A 15,000-nucleotide genomic window follows, 5' to 3' on the forward strand; every position below is an offset into this window, starting at 1 on the left:
GAAGGATATGGGGGGGGGGGGAACAAAAATTATAGATCTAAAAAAAAAGGAAAAAAAAAAAAAAAAAAGAGAAAAGACAGGAAGAATAGAAAAATGATAAAGACTGGTCAAAATTTTACAAAATTTACAGAAGCTTCTCCTATAAGACAAGAGGTCAGTTCAACCATGTAATAAGTTCATGGTAGGCTTCCTCTAATAAAACATTATTATAGATCAATATCAAAAAGTCAGTCAAACTAAAATAAAAAATTATAGATCTAAAAAAAAGGAAAAAAAGAAAGAAAAGAAAGAAAGAATAGAAAAATTATAAAGACTGGTCAACATTTTACAAAACCTACCAACTGATACTTTCTTTTACAGCTTCAGAAATATAGGTCTACCTACATCTAGCCAATTGCTTAAATTTTTGGATTTTTTTTTTTCATCTTTACTATTACTTACTATCAGTGTTATTAACCCCTAGAACACTCGTGACATATCCGAGGACGCACATACTGTGTGATGGCGGAGTTCTGTTTGTATTGTTTTCTTTCTTCCGGATACTGTACGAGATCTTTCAGAATAGAGGTCGTTTATGATAAGATGGCTTACTTGACTTTCATTATTATTACATAGGAGTGGGATTCGCTTATACCAGGGGAGGCACCGATGCGCCCTGCTAGCAATAATTTTATTATTTCTTTGTGGAACATTATGTAAAAATGATTAGTTTACCATACTACTTCAACCAGTTTCTTTTGTCATCTGAGTAAGGCCTCCCTCAAGATCCCTCTTTCCACTCTCCTCCCAACCCATGTAAATAACTTGTCACATGCACATGGGGGAAGAGGTTAACTATGCATATTTTTATATACAGTACATAATGATTATGTTGAGGTTTTGGCTTAAAACTTGTTATATTCAATAGCAACGTTTAAAATCTGGCGCACGTCGGCAGCCCAGATTCAGTGCCCAGAGTGAAGGGGTTAACTGTATAGTGGTAATAATAATAATAATAATAATAATAATAATAATAATAATAATAATAATAATGATAAAGGTAGCAGCAATAACATTAGTAACAATGAAAGTAATAACAGAAATAACAGCTGGTGAAACCACCTATGTGTAAAAAGATAAATAAATAAATTGATTAAAAACAGCAGCAGCAGTAATGAGTTAGCGATGAATATCTAAACTTTCTGTTATCTTGACTCAAGAAATACTTCCAAATTCAAGAAGCAACTAGCAGCACTCACCTGTTTATCAGGTACTGGTTCAAGAGCTTCCTGAGGAAGAGGTGGGGGCTCCAGGTAATATGCTAAAGGTTTCTTCATGGAGTGGGTGTGGAACCTGTTGGGATGGATCAATAAGAGATGTCAAATAATAGATTACAATATTATAAACTTGAATGAACTTAGGGGGAGAGGAGGAGAGAGGAGGAGAAGAGGAAGGAGGGAGGGAGGAAAGGACAGAGGGAGAGGTAGGGGGAGAGGGAGCAGAGGGTTGAGAGGGAGGAGTGGGAGCAGAGGGAGCAGAGGGAGGATAGGGAGAGGGAGGGGGGAGGGGAGAGAAAGAGTGCAAGAGAGAGAGACAGGGATAAAAAGAAAAAAGAACAGGGACAGCATCATACAGTAACAAAAAAAAGACAGATTGCAAAACCCATTTTGCATAGAGAAAGAATCGGATGTACTCACCTCAATAGCCTGTGGGCCTCTTCATACTTAAGGGGTTTTCGCTCAAGTCGCGTGGCCCCAAACCAGGCCCAAGAAAGTGGTGCAGGGTTGCGATGGCCATCAAGGAGGTCCCAAGGGCTCAGCTTCTGTTTCTCTGCTGCTTGAAGACCCTGTAAAAATGGAAAATTTGTAGATGATTTCTTTAACTTATTATATCATGGTACTGTTTGCTCACACATATGGTCATTAGCTCTATCATCTCCTCTTCTCTAAATACTGAACAGAGTTGTACTTACGTGTTTCTTGTCCTTATCAAATTCTTGAAGTCTGTTGCCCTTTGTATCAGTAACAGAACCCCAGGGCTCAAGTGTGATCACCTCAGCCTGCAGCTTTGGCAGCGGTATCAGTTGTCTGACCAATCGCAGTGACACATTGTTGCGCTCACCAATTTCCTGTAGATGGGTCATGTCTCATTGTTATTCATATCACTGTGTATCTATTAACCAACATACATAAAAACAGAAAAAAGAAAAAATCATTCTCCCCCCTCAATACAAATGACATTCTCTACTGTTGTAATCAGGTATGACTGTTACTTGGGGTAAAGGCTGGAAAAGTTATTTTAACAACATTTTGTTGTTGTCTTAACCCAAGAATATATGGTCTGTTGTACAGTTTTACCTGCTAATTCTTTTATTCTTTTTTGTTACAGTCTTGAGTCTTGCTTGTACGAGATAACCAAAGATAATCAAACATACTAAAGGCTAAATGAAGCACAACAGACAATAAAAAGAATTCACTCCTATCATAAGACTTCAATACCTTCTTGATCTTTTTTACAAGGTTGTAGTAATGGCGCCTGTTTTCCTCCCGGGAGTCAGACTGTGCATCTGACATTAGGGTGGAGTGGATGAGGGTTGCCAGCATGTCCAGTACTGTATTGAACAACTCACTGTTGGGTAAACAGAATATCATTTATTGTTGGAATTTTTCATGCAAGAATAATGAAAGAATTCTTGGATTTCTAAGGTTAATTGCAAAACAGTTATGTATATGAAATCTTTCTTTTAAAGTAAAATTGTATATCATGTACCAATTCCACAAGAAAATTGTATAGGATAAATAAAATAAATTCAATCATAACCACAACATACTTGAAAAAGATTACATAATCCACTAACCTATTATTAGTCAGATCAATAACTCCAAATATGATAAGGTTGACCAGGAGAAGAGCCCATTCGGTGATAATAGAGTTGGAGTATGAGGAAGTAATCACATCAAAGAGGCCCCCTACCAGGGCAAAGCGGAGGCTCAGGGCCTCCAGCATCAGCTGACGGCTGCGGCCGTCCTCTGGGAAAGTCACCTGAAGTGGCCCAGGCTTCTCCTACAAGACAAGGTTAGTTCAACCATGTAGTAAGTTCATGGTAGGCTTCCTCTAATAAAACATTATTATTGATCAATATCAAAAAGTCAGTCAAACTAAAATAAAAAAAATTGCCATACTTGAGAGATACCACTTGGCCCCACCTCCTTTGGCGAGAAGAGCGACTGCATCAGTTGTGTCCGCAGAGATTCAAGCAAGTCTGACAGCTGATCATCCTGGCCATCTAGGCACATCAGAACCAATTGCAGGAAGGGCCTGTGAGAGGCAAGAGGCCAGTGCCCTAAGGACCTTCCTCCTGGTGGATTCTCCATGCCATTGCTGCTGCTGACACTGCTCGGCTGGCTGTGGCTTGGAGGAGGGCTCGACACAGGCCCATCAGCTGTCGTGGCCTCATCGTCTGCTGGCTTGGAGTTTCCAGAGTATGCTCCAAAATTCACAGACTCTAGCACTTGTCCTATGAAAAACATAACCAAAAATGAAAATAAAAAAAGTTTACACAAACATATCACCTACACTCTACCAAAACAAATCTACTAAATATATGCAATTGTTTTATAGCAAGACAAAGAAATAAGTCAAGCCTTACCTGCAACTTTGAGCACGCGACCCTGGACTTTAGGAAGCTTGGAGATGAGCGGGGCAACCAAGGATATAGACTGAGGTTTTGGGCTCCTGCCAAAAGGGAAAATATCTCGGTCACTCTTTTACACTTCTGTATAACATTACTTCTAAAAACAAAAAGGAAAGAAGAGAGAGAGAGAGACAAAAAAGGAAACATGGGTCCTAAAGAGATAAAAAAAAAAGATAAACATAATTAAAGTGCAAAGAAATTGAGAGAAAGTGAGACAAGGAGTCAGGGAAGCAGAAAGGGAAGAAAGAAACCCACTGACCTGTGCCCTGAGAGCGAGAGAGACAGGGAGGACTGATTCTGGTCATGGTTGAGGTGGAACACTTCAATGGCAGCTTGGGCAACATTGTCCAGCCAAGCATTCAGTTCTTGTGAGTTGGACTTCTGTTGCTCATACATCAAGTGCAAATCCAGCCACGATATGCGCAGGGTCCACTCGTCAAGGTCCTGCAAACCATAAGTTAAAAAATGATCTATATAACAATCCAACCACTAACTCACAAATTCTAGAGAGTAAATCAAACCTCTACTAACTTACTCAAAGTTAAAATTTTATTGATAGTATGACAATTATTCACATGGCAATGAAAATGCAGGTGATTCTTCCATACCTGTAATATGTTGGAGATACAGGTACGCTGGTCCTGCGATGTGTCATTGTGCATGTTGGGAGAGTCTGGGTGGCAAATGTGATGCAAAAGACGTTGTGCCTGCAATGGTATCGAAATGTGAGCTATATTAATGCCAAAAGTTTAGCAAATTAAATAAAGTATTTTTAAAAGTAAAATTCCTGACAAATGACAAAGAATTTTGCACATTGTGTAAAAGAAAAAGAAAGAAAAAAAAAAATTAAAAGACTAGAGGAGGCCTGCAACGGCACTATGATAATAATACAATATAAAGAACAAGTTTCCATTAACACTAAAATATAAATAAATAGTTTGAAAAGTCCTCAAACTTCATACTTGCATACCTACATCCTCAAAACAATTCCTTTGAATTTCTGATAAAAAAAAAAAACATACCTGCTTTGGGGTAAGCGTGCTGTCAAGAAGGTTCTCAGGACTGCACAGCTCTTCTGGGATCTTGAGACACCGTTCCCTAACCCATTCCTGAGAGCAGATCTGCCTAAGGGCATAACGTGCAAAGTCTGCTAGGCTGGCCTTGTCTGCATCTTTCCTGGTGGTAAACATTAGAGAGAATTTCATAAGCATGGGCAAATCTCATGATTAATGTGTTGTTTGAGATGTATCTTTGCCTTTGATGTAGTCTCTGTATTGGGAGAATGCATGTCTGAGCAAGTGTTGCATATCAAGAGTTGTTTTTTCAAAATGTATTCCTACTTGTGCTGTCTATAATAATTTGTATCTAGAATATGCCTAAGTGTCTGTTAACCATTGCTTATTGTCTAAAGGAGAGCAAGTTATGTATCATACAATTCTTCCTAGGATACATATCTAAACATATGTCACTGTGTCACTCACTCCATCATGTCACCATGATACCTACCCCATCATGTCAGAGTCGTTGGAGCCACTGCCTATGTCAGATGTTCCCAGAATGTCAGAAATGGATGCCTGGCTTTTACTTTGACCACTCAGCACATCACTGACAATCAGCATGGCCTAGAAGTTATACATGATTGTGATTATGTTGGTTACTGATTAATAAATATATATAAATCCATTGGATTGCAATGCATTTCTTACATCTCAACAGTCATTTTCCTAATAAAATTACAAAAAAGTTTAAATATTTGAAAAATGCACTATCCTATTTCTATGTACATATATACAAGTATATCTGCTGACACAAATCTTCTAATATAAATCAATCCATTCTCTCACTCCAAGAAGAAGAAATAAAAATCTATATCCAACTAAATATAAAAATTCTCCAAAATCATCCCTACCTTGAGAACAGCAAGAACAGGGCTGAGTGTGATTGCTGTGTGTGCAGCAGCTAGAAGATGCCTATCACAGCTAAGTCGGATGCTTCGTTGGGACATGCCAGCTGTGACGCTCTGGGAGGATCCTGTGTAAAAGATCAGACATGTTACTAAAAATGATCTCTATAAAATTGCTAGTCTAAATGTTTTTTTTTTCTTTACCATTAAATATTCATAAAGTCAAATATAAACAAGGACACAATCATACTGAAATTTTCCACAAACCAAAAATGCCATCGGAGAGCATGCACTCTTGTGCAAGTGAAAACGTGCACACATACGTAGACATACAAACACACACACATACACACACAAAAATACATACCAGCTGAGTATTGCGAAGGCTGAGGTGTATCAACACTCTTGAAGATTCTCAGGAGCAGGTGACAGGTGAGCCGAGCACCAGGTTCTGCATCAGGGTTCCCCTCGCCTACAGGACAGGGAAGGGAAGGGGAGGAATTAAGTATGGTAATTTTGGGACATCTCTCAGAAAGTTTCCTGTATTGCCATTTGTGCGACAACAACAACAAACAAAAAGAACCAATAAAACAAAAAAAGAAAGAAAATGGGTAGAAAAAGAGAGAAACAAAAGAGAGTGACAGTCAGAGAGACAAAGAGAAAAAAAGAGAAAGAGAAAGAGAAAGAGAAAGAAAGAGAGAGACAGTGAGAGAGACAAAGAGAGAAAAAAAAGAGAAAGAGAGAGAAAGAAAAAGAGAAGAAATGAGAGAAAGAATAAAGTGAAGGAATAGAGAAAGAGAAAGAGAGAGAGAGAGAGAGAGAGAGAGAGAGAGAGAGAGAGAGAGAGAGAGAGAGAGAGAGAGAGAGAGAGAGAGAGAGAGAGAGAGAGAGAGAGAGAGAGAGAGAGAGAGAGAGAGAAAGAGAGAAAGAGAAGAGAAAGAAAGAGAGAGAGAAAGAAAGAGAGAGAGTAAAGAGTGAGAGAAAGAAAGAGAAAGATTAAAAGAGAGAGTGAGAACAAGTATGAGAATGAGAGAGAGAGAGAGAGAGAGAGAGAGAGAGAGAGAGAGAGAGAGAGAGAGAGAGAGAGAGAGAGAGAGAGAGAGAGAGAGAGAGAGAGAGAGAGAGAGAGAGAGAGAGAGAGAGAAGAGAAGAGAGAGGAGAGAGGAGAGAGGAGAGAGGAGAGGAGAGAGAAGAGAAAGAGAAAAAGAGAAAGAAAGAGAGAAACAGAAAGACAGAGAGAGAAAAAAAATATCAGTGCCCAATAAAATAAGATTGGATAAATGAAGAAAAGACAATAAACAAACAGAACAGACAAAAGAAATAAAGAAAGAAAGAAAAGAAGAGAGAGACAGAGAGACAAAGAGATAGAGATACATAATGAAATGGATACAAATACATTTAAACAACACAGAAGTACAAATCACAGGTGGAAATACGATGCAATTTCTACAGAGGTTCTCTTCTCTGGTGTGCCTACAAAAAGAGCAAATATTTTTATGTCCCCCCCAAAAGAAAAAATAAAGAAAGAAAAAAAATAAAATAGGAAAATAAAAACAATCAAGAGTGTGACTAATAAAACAAATCATATTGATCTAAAAGCTTTTGTTTTTTTCTGAAACAGGATTTACCCCTTTAACCCATTCACGACGGAACATATTTTTGCTTACTCCCACTTCCGCCAGAAAGATAAAAAGCATGTGACACTTCACGTTAAACTTCTCAGAGCATTTTTCATCCACCCTATCCTTATGGTCTGCATGATTGCGTCTACAATGTAAAGGCATGTAAAATTATTGACATGCTCAGAGGAATTGTTTTGTGAAAAACATGATATAGCAATGATTTCTAGTGTTATCTTATTGAACTTTGCCTATATTCTTCACTTCTATGTGATAATACCTATGGAAAGTGGAAGCATTCTCTTTAGTCAAAAAAGATGTTTTATACTTATTGTTGGATTTTTTTCAAAACAGAAAGAACAATGTAAATAATCATACATGTACATACTTGTATGTACATATACCTTGTGACATGATGTAATGTGATATCAATGGTAATCGACAAATTAGAAATAGTATTACATTAGTATTTTTTAACTGCTTTATTTCTTGGCCAATCACATTTAATTTAACAAAACTTTTTCGACTCACATAGTTTTCTGCGACTTTATATCACATTTTATGATATTCAAACAGAAACTAAAGTAACAGAGTCTAAGAAGTTATGAAAAATAATCATATCTAAGAACAATCTAGCATTCTATTGCTGATGTTTCCACATGTCACAATTGGCCCATCCGGAACTACACGAGAAAATGCATGACGCCTCAGGATGTCACCAGGGTCCGAGGATATTTTCCGACCCCAAGATAGGAATTCAACCGATGTGAATGGGTTAAAATTTTCCAACCATCGAGAGAGAACCACTTAGCCAATCAAAAGAAAAAAATCAAAGGTGTTAAAAATCAGAAATCAATACTGATACAGTGCAGAAACCAGAAATCAAAATATAGTGTAACAACTCATAGAAATCAATATTGATGTGGTGTAGTAACTTATAAAAATCAATACTGATATGGTGTACAAACTCAAGAAATATAGTGTAATATTCCACACAAATCACATGAGACATATGCAACATAGACCCTCATATTGTTCCAGCTCCGCAAAGCATAAAAAGACATAAAGTACATAAACATGAAGAAGGAAGAAAGGACTTTAAAATTGCATGTAATGAATGGTTATGTAGAGTCCCTTGTTAGGCTGCAATGAAGAGGTGAAAAAAAAGACACTTAGAAACCTGTTGAAGATTTTGGTTTTGATGTTCAATGTTTGGTTTGAGGTTATACTTTCCCTGTCAAAAGGCAGATCAACATTATGCTGTGTAATAAACTCCAAACAAACCATGTGAAACAATGACACTCATAGGCAGCTCTGTTTTCAATCATTCTCCAATACCGCAAAGCACAAAAAAAAAAATTCAAATGTTTATAAAAAAGAATTGCAAAAAATGAAGAAAACACATAATAATCACCTCAACAGTTTCCCTCCACCTACCTCCGAGGAATGCTCCCGAAATATTAAAATGTCTTCCATCAAAAGAGTAAAATATATTGTCAAGGTCATCTCTTGTATTGCATCCATAAGCACTCCACTCCATATCAGTGTGAGGTGGGCGGTTATTGTCAGCGATAAGCTTATTCAGGGCATCTGTAGAGTGTGTGCAAGAACATACGAAAAAGAAAAAGAAACATTGAAACATCAGAGGTTAAAATTTACGTCTTGATCTCCGTCCTTCGCACAAAAAGCAGTCACGCAGTCACTCGTCAGTATACAGCACCAGCTTTTTTCACTGACATAAGCATAATACATCATGAAAGTTACCTTTGTTTACATCAAGGAAGATCAAAGAAGGATCTTCTGCCCTAGGCATATGAAGGGAGCCTGTTTCTTCACCCATATTATCATTAAATTTATGAGATTTTAGTATACCCACATCAGTTAGAGGAAACATCTATGAAAATTACTGAGAAAGATGAAAATCTTACAACTGGGCCAATTTATCATCACGAGGATCACAATGATCTGCTCCTAATCCATTCTCAGGCAGAAATTTTCTTTACATTAGCATATCTACTCAATTACAAGAGGAGTCTGCAATACTTGAGGTGAACTTGAGTCTTTAAACCCCTTAACACAGATAACGTGACATTCACATCATGGCTTGACTGTTTTTTCTGGTAGGTGACATGAAAGTCTTGCCATGGCTTTGTCTGGCCTTTCACGCTACATGATCAGGCATATAGTGTGCTGGTCACTGCCTCAGTGTACAAATAGACCGGGGGGCTTGGACTGCGCATTGTTAAATACCCAGTGAGATGACCAGGTATAGCCAACTTGGCTCTTTCCTTAATGAGTTAAAGTTTGGAAATTTCTAAGAGCAAATAGCAATCAAATATTTCAATATAAATTCATATGCGCCTACAATTGAACGTGTCATTGTTTACTATAAACACAGCAGAAAAAGTAATTACCACTAACAAAGAGGTGCAAAAGGGCTGATAACAGAGTCTGTATATATGAAGAGCCAAGCAAAAAAGGTGGTGATTAACCCCTAAATTCCTATCCATATGCCATTCATTGACTGATGCACCCAAGCTCCAAGTAAGTTAACCTCCCATATTTTTTATGCTACCCTAACTTCACGTATAAAAATGGGAAATAATGAGTTTTGGCAGATCTCAGGATAGAAGATAAGCTGAAGTTTATGAATCATTCATAAATAAAAATGGGATATCTTGTGAGTTCACCCCTTGCATTTCAGACTCCTTGCATGTGATGTAATGAAAGTTGGAGATGGACTAGTTATATATGATTCACAGTTGTATTTCACTGACCAAGAGAACCCCATTCACATATAAAAATGCATAAATCATCATAAAATAAACAAATAGGTAATGAACTAATCCAAAGATAACAATAAAGCTCATATATAAGCCAGCCAAACTGACATACACTTTCTTCTCCGACACCATACTACTTACTTTAGTTACTAAGATTACACTGTTTCACATAACATCCTCCATAGACAAACCCAATTTTTTCAGGAGAATATAATCATACATAAATAAGACTCGGCTAAAAAATAAAAAATAAAGTAAAACATATCTACGCATCACCATTAACTTTTTGTTAGTATATTTCCTACTTGCTATGCACTTGCCTGTATTCCAAGCCTCCATGAGGGAGGGAAGAACAACACACTTTAGGAAATCGGGAAGAGTAAAGCAATGTCGTGCAATGAGGATAGCAGTGAAGACGGCAAGAGAGCTGTGGATGGTCGGGGCAGCGAGGGGGTCCCGAAGACCCACCTGCGTTAGGACATCGATGTACCCTGGGCTCTCCTTTGATGAGCAGCACAGTGCATTTAGCACTCCTGTTGGAAAATCAGGCATTGATGTATGTGTTCAGATTTGTTCAGAAGAGACTGGTTGAAAAATATTTGAACCAACACTATGGGCATAAATCATATAATGCATAAACAATCAAATTGAAAATCTATTTACAAAACACCTTCACATATAAAAAAACACACTCACACACACACAGGCGCATATATATATATAATATATATATATATATATATATAATATATATATATATATATATATATATATATATATATATATATATATATATATATGTATATTATATGTATATATTATATGTATATGTATAATATATATATATATATTATATATATATATAATATATATATATATATAATATATACATATATTACATACACAAAATTTATCACAACACACACACACACACACACACACACACACACACACACACACACACACACACACACACACACACACACACACACACACACACACACACACACACACACACACACACATACACTCTCTCTCACACATACACACACACATACACACACAAAATGTATATATGCAATTTCCCTATCATCATTTTAACACAGAATTATGTATTCTTAATTCATATCTACTCTCAAGCATGACTGATGGCCCATCATAAATGAAAACTTACCAAGCCACTCAGCAGATAAGGCTGTGCAGGAGGCAGTTAACTCTGCACACAGAACGGCCATGTCGTTGAGCTTCTCGTTAGATGTGTTAGGTGAACAAGCGTCGATTATAGCATTACACACAAAGCTGTACCGGTTGGCTGGGTCTGCAAGCTGTTTTAATATGCTGGAGTCTACCTTTAACCTATCACAGAGCAAACAGAGAGAAAAAAATAAATGTTACATAGAAAATGTAAACACAAGTATACAAAGGTACAAGACATTGGCAAATAAACTAGTAAATATCCAAGAGAAAAACAAATGTACAACAAGCTTTTTTCTTCTTTTAACAAAACAAAATAAATATTGTACATGGCCACAATGGCAAAAGTAAATGAAAAAATTACAACAAAATATGGCAAAAGACTTATTTCCACTTACTTGGGATTCTTTATGTATTCATCCATGAACTGGAGTGACCATGGATCAGTACCTTGTGCAGGGTTGATGCTAGCATAGAGGCACTGCTTAATCTTGGGGTAAAGTGGGGCAAACAGCTCATGGTGTTTTGACTGTTGGTTGAAATGAGAAAAAAATTGCGTCACTGACATTTTTCATGAGTAATTTACTTAGCTTTAAAGTCCAGTTTGCCATGATCGTTCATGAGCTAACAAAAACTGGCAGGATTTTTTTTTTTCACTGAGAATGAGATAGTCTCCTGTGCAGTAAGTATTTAACATATGACAATGGAATACATGAGTGAAGTTTGAAAAAATAAGATATCATATGCAGAAAGGGAGGGGGGTTGAGACAAAAAGGAGGATTCACTGTTCAAAGAGGATAATAATGAAATACTGAGATAAAGAAAAAAAAGGAAAAAGAAAAGAAAGAAAGAAAGAAAAAAAGATTCAAAGATATATCAAAATCAACCCATTGCAGACAGGTGTCATGACATACATGATGCAGGAGTTTTTGGCCTGACAGTGGGTGTCATGATGTACATGACATTGGGGGATTTTGTATCACTGTCTTTCTTTATTGTACTATGAGTAATGAGTGAGTTATGATGACAATTGCAATCATAATTACTATAATTGCCATAAAATTAAGCAAAATGGGTTTCACCTAAAATCCAAAACCTAAATGGTACCACTTTCTCTTAGCACCAACAGGAAAGAGAGCCTTGAATGGCACCTATCCACAGTCTTTAGCAAGCACTATCTTTAGAGAGTGATGGCACACAACAAGTTACCGACCTCTTGCTCTAAAGTACCGGCAATGAAAAATGAGCAGACAGAACGAGAAGAGAAAGGTGACTCAACCCATGCCTAGTGTTTACAATGGGCTTCTGTGCCAGTAAGGCTACCTTGTACTGTGGCACTCACAGTCATAAGCACAGGTTTCCTTCCTCTTCCCTACCTCTTCATGTTATCTTCATTGTGGAAGGTTATATTTTCATATTCATTCACGACAGCAGACTAATATGAAAAAAAATAATGTTGCTTTTTGATCTTCCATAAAACAGCAATACTACTATCCCAATGAGTATAAAGAAAATAAAGAGCTGATTTACACCTGATACTATAACTCTAGTCAACTACAGCATTAATAGAGTCTGTCATATGACACATATATGTCTCTCAATAAAAAAGAACACACAAAAAAAGCCAAACAAAAAAAATGACTAGTTTTATAATGAGTGACTGAAAGAGTGGGAGAAATCAAGGTATGTTGTGTAAAGCTGCTTCACTCTCAAATAAAACCCATCCTAGAGCAAATCTATCCCTGTCTACAGTGGGTTAACCGGTTGAGGATGGGCCACCTAATGATCTAATTGGTCATCAGGATGGGCGGTCTACAACCCTAGCAACTCCAGCTAAAAATTAGAGGGACAGGGAAAGGATTTTCTCCGCCCTCAGGGTAGTGCAAACTACCCCAAACAATATATTTCCATAATTCCATCATAAAATGCTGGAACCCTGTAGCTCTGGAGCTAGCGCCGTTATAGCCATAATACTTCATGACTGTGTGCGCACTTCAACTTTGAGCAGATCCCAATGTCGCATCATGTTTTAGGCCTAATTGGTGCCGATATGTATGTCATGACACCCGTATGCAATGGGTTAATAATGCAATTACTCTGCAAACCTTCCCCTCCTCTTCCCTTGGCAAACAAAGCTAGATATCCATCCTAATCTCTTTCTAACAACAATTTATACTTCCTTACCTTCAAGAATGAGCAATTTGCATAGAGATCATACAAGTAGGCAAAGACAACGCGCTCTGCTGAGGTGCAGTCTGCTGGGTTGCCCTTGACAAGGCGACACAGACCTTCAAACACTGCTGAAGTATGCTCCTGAGACACTGCATTTCCAAGCAAATAGACAAAAGTGTGCATTAGGCAAACAAGTAAATAATATCAATCATCAAGCAAATGACCAATCAATAAGACAGCAAATAATATTCAATCCATCACTATTTCCACTATGGCAGATAGAAGTCCAAAACCACTGAGTTCTGAAAACAAATTATCTCCCTTAATACTAAATAACCCAAACACCAACTGAGCAGATTAGTACATACCTAGCAGGCAGCAGTGATACTTCCTGAGCACACCAACCACATATAGGAGGAGGGTGGGACAGTACCATCCTGCCAGGCAACCTCTTTCCACCAGCTGAGCTTCAATCTCTGTGACTTCTTTGATGATCTGAATATGTGAAAAAAAACAAAAGATTAGAAAATGAGGAGTACATGAATAATACTCATGAAGAAAGTGAATAATCCACAGTGATGAATCAAGATATGGCTCTCAAATATTACCATTAATTTTTGGCTACCATAACTACTGTATTTGATATCTTATATCACTTTTGTGGTAAAATTCCTGTCTTGACCTTGTTCATCATTCTAATTCATAATTGTCATCATCAATAATAACTCAATAGTAAACAACAAATATTGTATTCAAATCCTATTTCACTTCTCCTACTCATCCTCATGCCAATTCTCACCTCATCGTCAAAATTAAGAACACCTTCAACATGAATTAAAATTTGTGCATGTCAATTATACATAAATAAACTAGAAAAAGGGGAGATGGATCCCCAATACTGCACCTGAATGCACAGTTCTATGAGCCCGTGTACGTTCAGTGCCACTTCCATGAGGTCCATCAGGAATGCGATGTGCTCATGTGTTGGCAGGTAGCTTGACATACCTGAACCACAGCCTGATAGCATCTCCAGGACCTGCATGATGAAATGGAGAGAATATGAGATAAAAGTTGTAAAAAGAAAACTGAAATGGATTGTGAAAAAATGAGATACAAAATCAGGGAATCTTCCTATAAAATAAAAATTAATGATAAATTGATAGTGAAAGTGTAATGGTAAGTGACGTATATGGGAATAAATACCTTCATGGATTATTTCTGAACACCAGAATTCAAAGACATGAAGAAGAAAGAAAGAAAAGGGGGAAAAAAAAAGACTGGGAAAAAATGGAGGAGAAAACAATAACCACAACAAGAACAAAAACAATAAGAACAACACCACAACAATAAAATAGTCTAAGAGGACATGGGACGAGAACTCACCTGAGCTGCAACTGTACTGGTGATGTGATGTTGGTCAAAGTAAGAATGCGCGCAGAACCTGCTCATAATGTTCTCAAAGTTGAATTCCCCTCTCGATGATTTCTTGACTTTGCCACCTTTAGAAAGTTGGTACACCAATGGTAAATGAGTTTGCAGTGACATTAAGAAATATAAAAAAAGCAATCTACTACATGACTATACATTTACCTTCAACAGAAGGAAGATTGTCATAAACAAATTTTTAAAAAATAAGGAAAAAAAAATAAAGAAGGA

At 37.2% G+C, this 15,000-nt stretch overlaps 1 protein-coding gene across 7 annotated transcripts in view; it reads right to left on the reverse strand.

Annotated features, from left to right (window-relative positions):
• Window positions 1-15,000, reverse strand: part of kto (mediator complex subunit kohtalo) — a 42,000-nt gene that overhangs the window by 17,308 nt on the left and 9,692 nt on the right. For 5 of the 7 annotated variants that reach the window (XM_043005722.2, XM_043005724.2, XM_043005723.2 and 2 more), the window contains exons 16-36: window positions 14,728-14,843; window positions 14,249-14,380; window positions 13,713-13,839; window positions 13,357-13,493; window positions 11,571-11,701; window positions 11,153-11,334; window positions 10,299-10,511; window positions 8,633-8,785; window positions 5,944-6,048; window positions 5,583-5,704; window positions 5,180-5,295; window positions 4,696-4,849; window positions 4,282-4,380; window positions 3,933-4,117; window positions 3,629-3,714; window positions 3,162-3,496; window positions 2,837-3,042; window positions 2,478-2,607; window positions 1,952-2,107; window positions 1,677-1,825; window positions 1,239-1,332 (exon numbers count right to left, since the gene is read on the reverse strand). In XM_043005722.2, coding sequence (XP_042861656.1) covers window positions 1,239-1,332; window positions 1,677-1,825; window positions 1,952-2,107; window positions 2,478-2,607; window positions 2,837-3,042; window positions 3,162-3,496; window positions 3,629-3,714; window positions 3,933-4,117; window positions 4,282-4,380; window positions 4,696-4,849; window positions 5,180-5,295; window positions 5,583-5,704; window positions 5,944-6,048; window positions 8,633-8,785; window positions 10,299-10,511; window positions 11,153-11,334; window positions 11,571-11,701; window positions 13,357-13,493; window positions 13,713-13,839; window positions 14,249-14,380; window positions 14,728-14,843 — 3,128 coding nt within the window. The remainder of the gene's footprint in view (window positions 1-1,238; window positions 1,333-1,676; window positions 1,826-1,951; window positions 2,108-2,477; window positions 2,608-2,836; window positions 3,043-3,161; window positions 3,497-3,628; window positions 3,715-3,932; window positions 4,118-4,281; window positions 4,381-4,695; window positions 4,850-5,179; window positions 5,296-5,582; window positions 5,705-5,943; window positions 6,049-8,632; window positions 8,786-10,298; window positions 10,512-11,152; window positions 11,335-11,570; window positions 11,702-13,356; window positions 13,494-13,712; window positions 13,840-14,248; window positions 14,381-14,727; window positions 14,844-15,000) is intronic. The other 2 variants (XM_043005721.2, XM_043005725.2) reach the window with 2 other exon arrangements.

The sequence above is a fragment of the Penaeus japonicus genome, unplaced genomic scaffold (assembly GCF_977035675.1).
Source record: "Penaeus japonicus unplaced genomic scaffold, GWHDUDI00000001_assembly GWHDUDI00000019, whole genome shotgun sequence".
Taxonomy (NCBI): domain Eukaryota; kingdom Metazoa; phylum Arthropoda; class Malacostraca; order Decapoda; family Penaeidae; genus Penaeus; species Penaeus japonicus.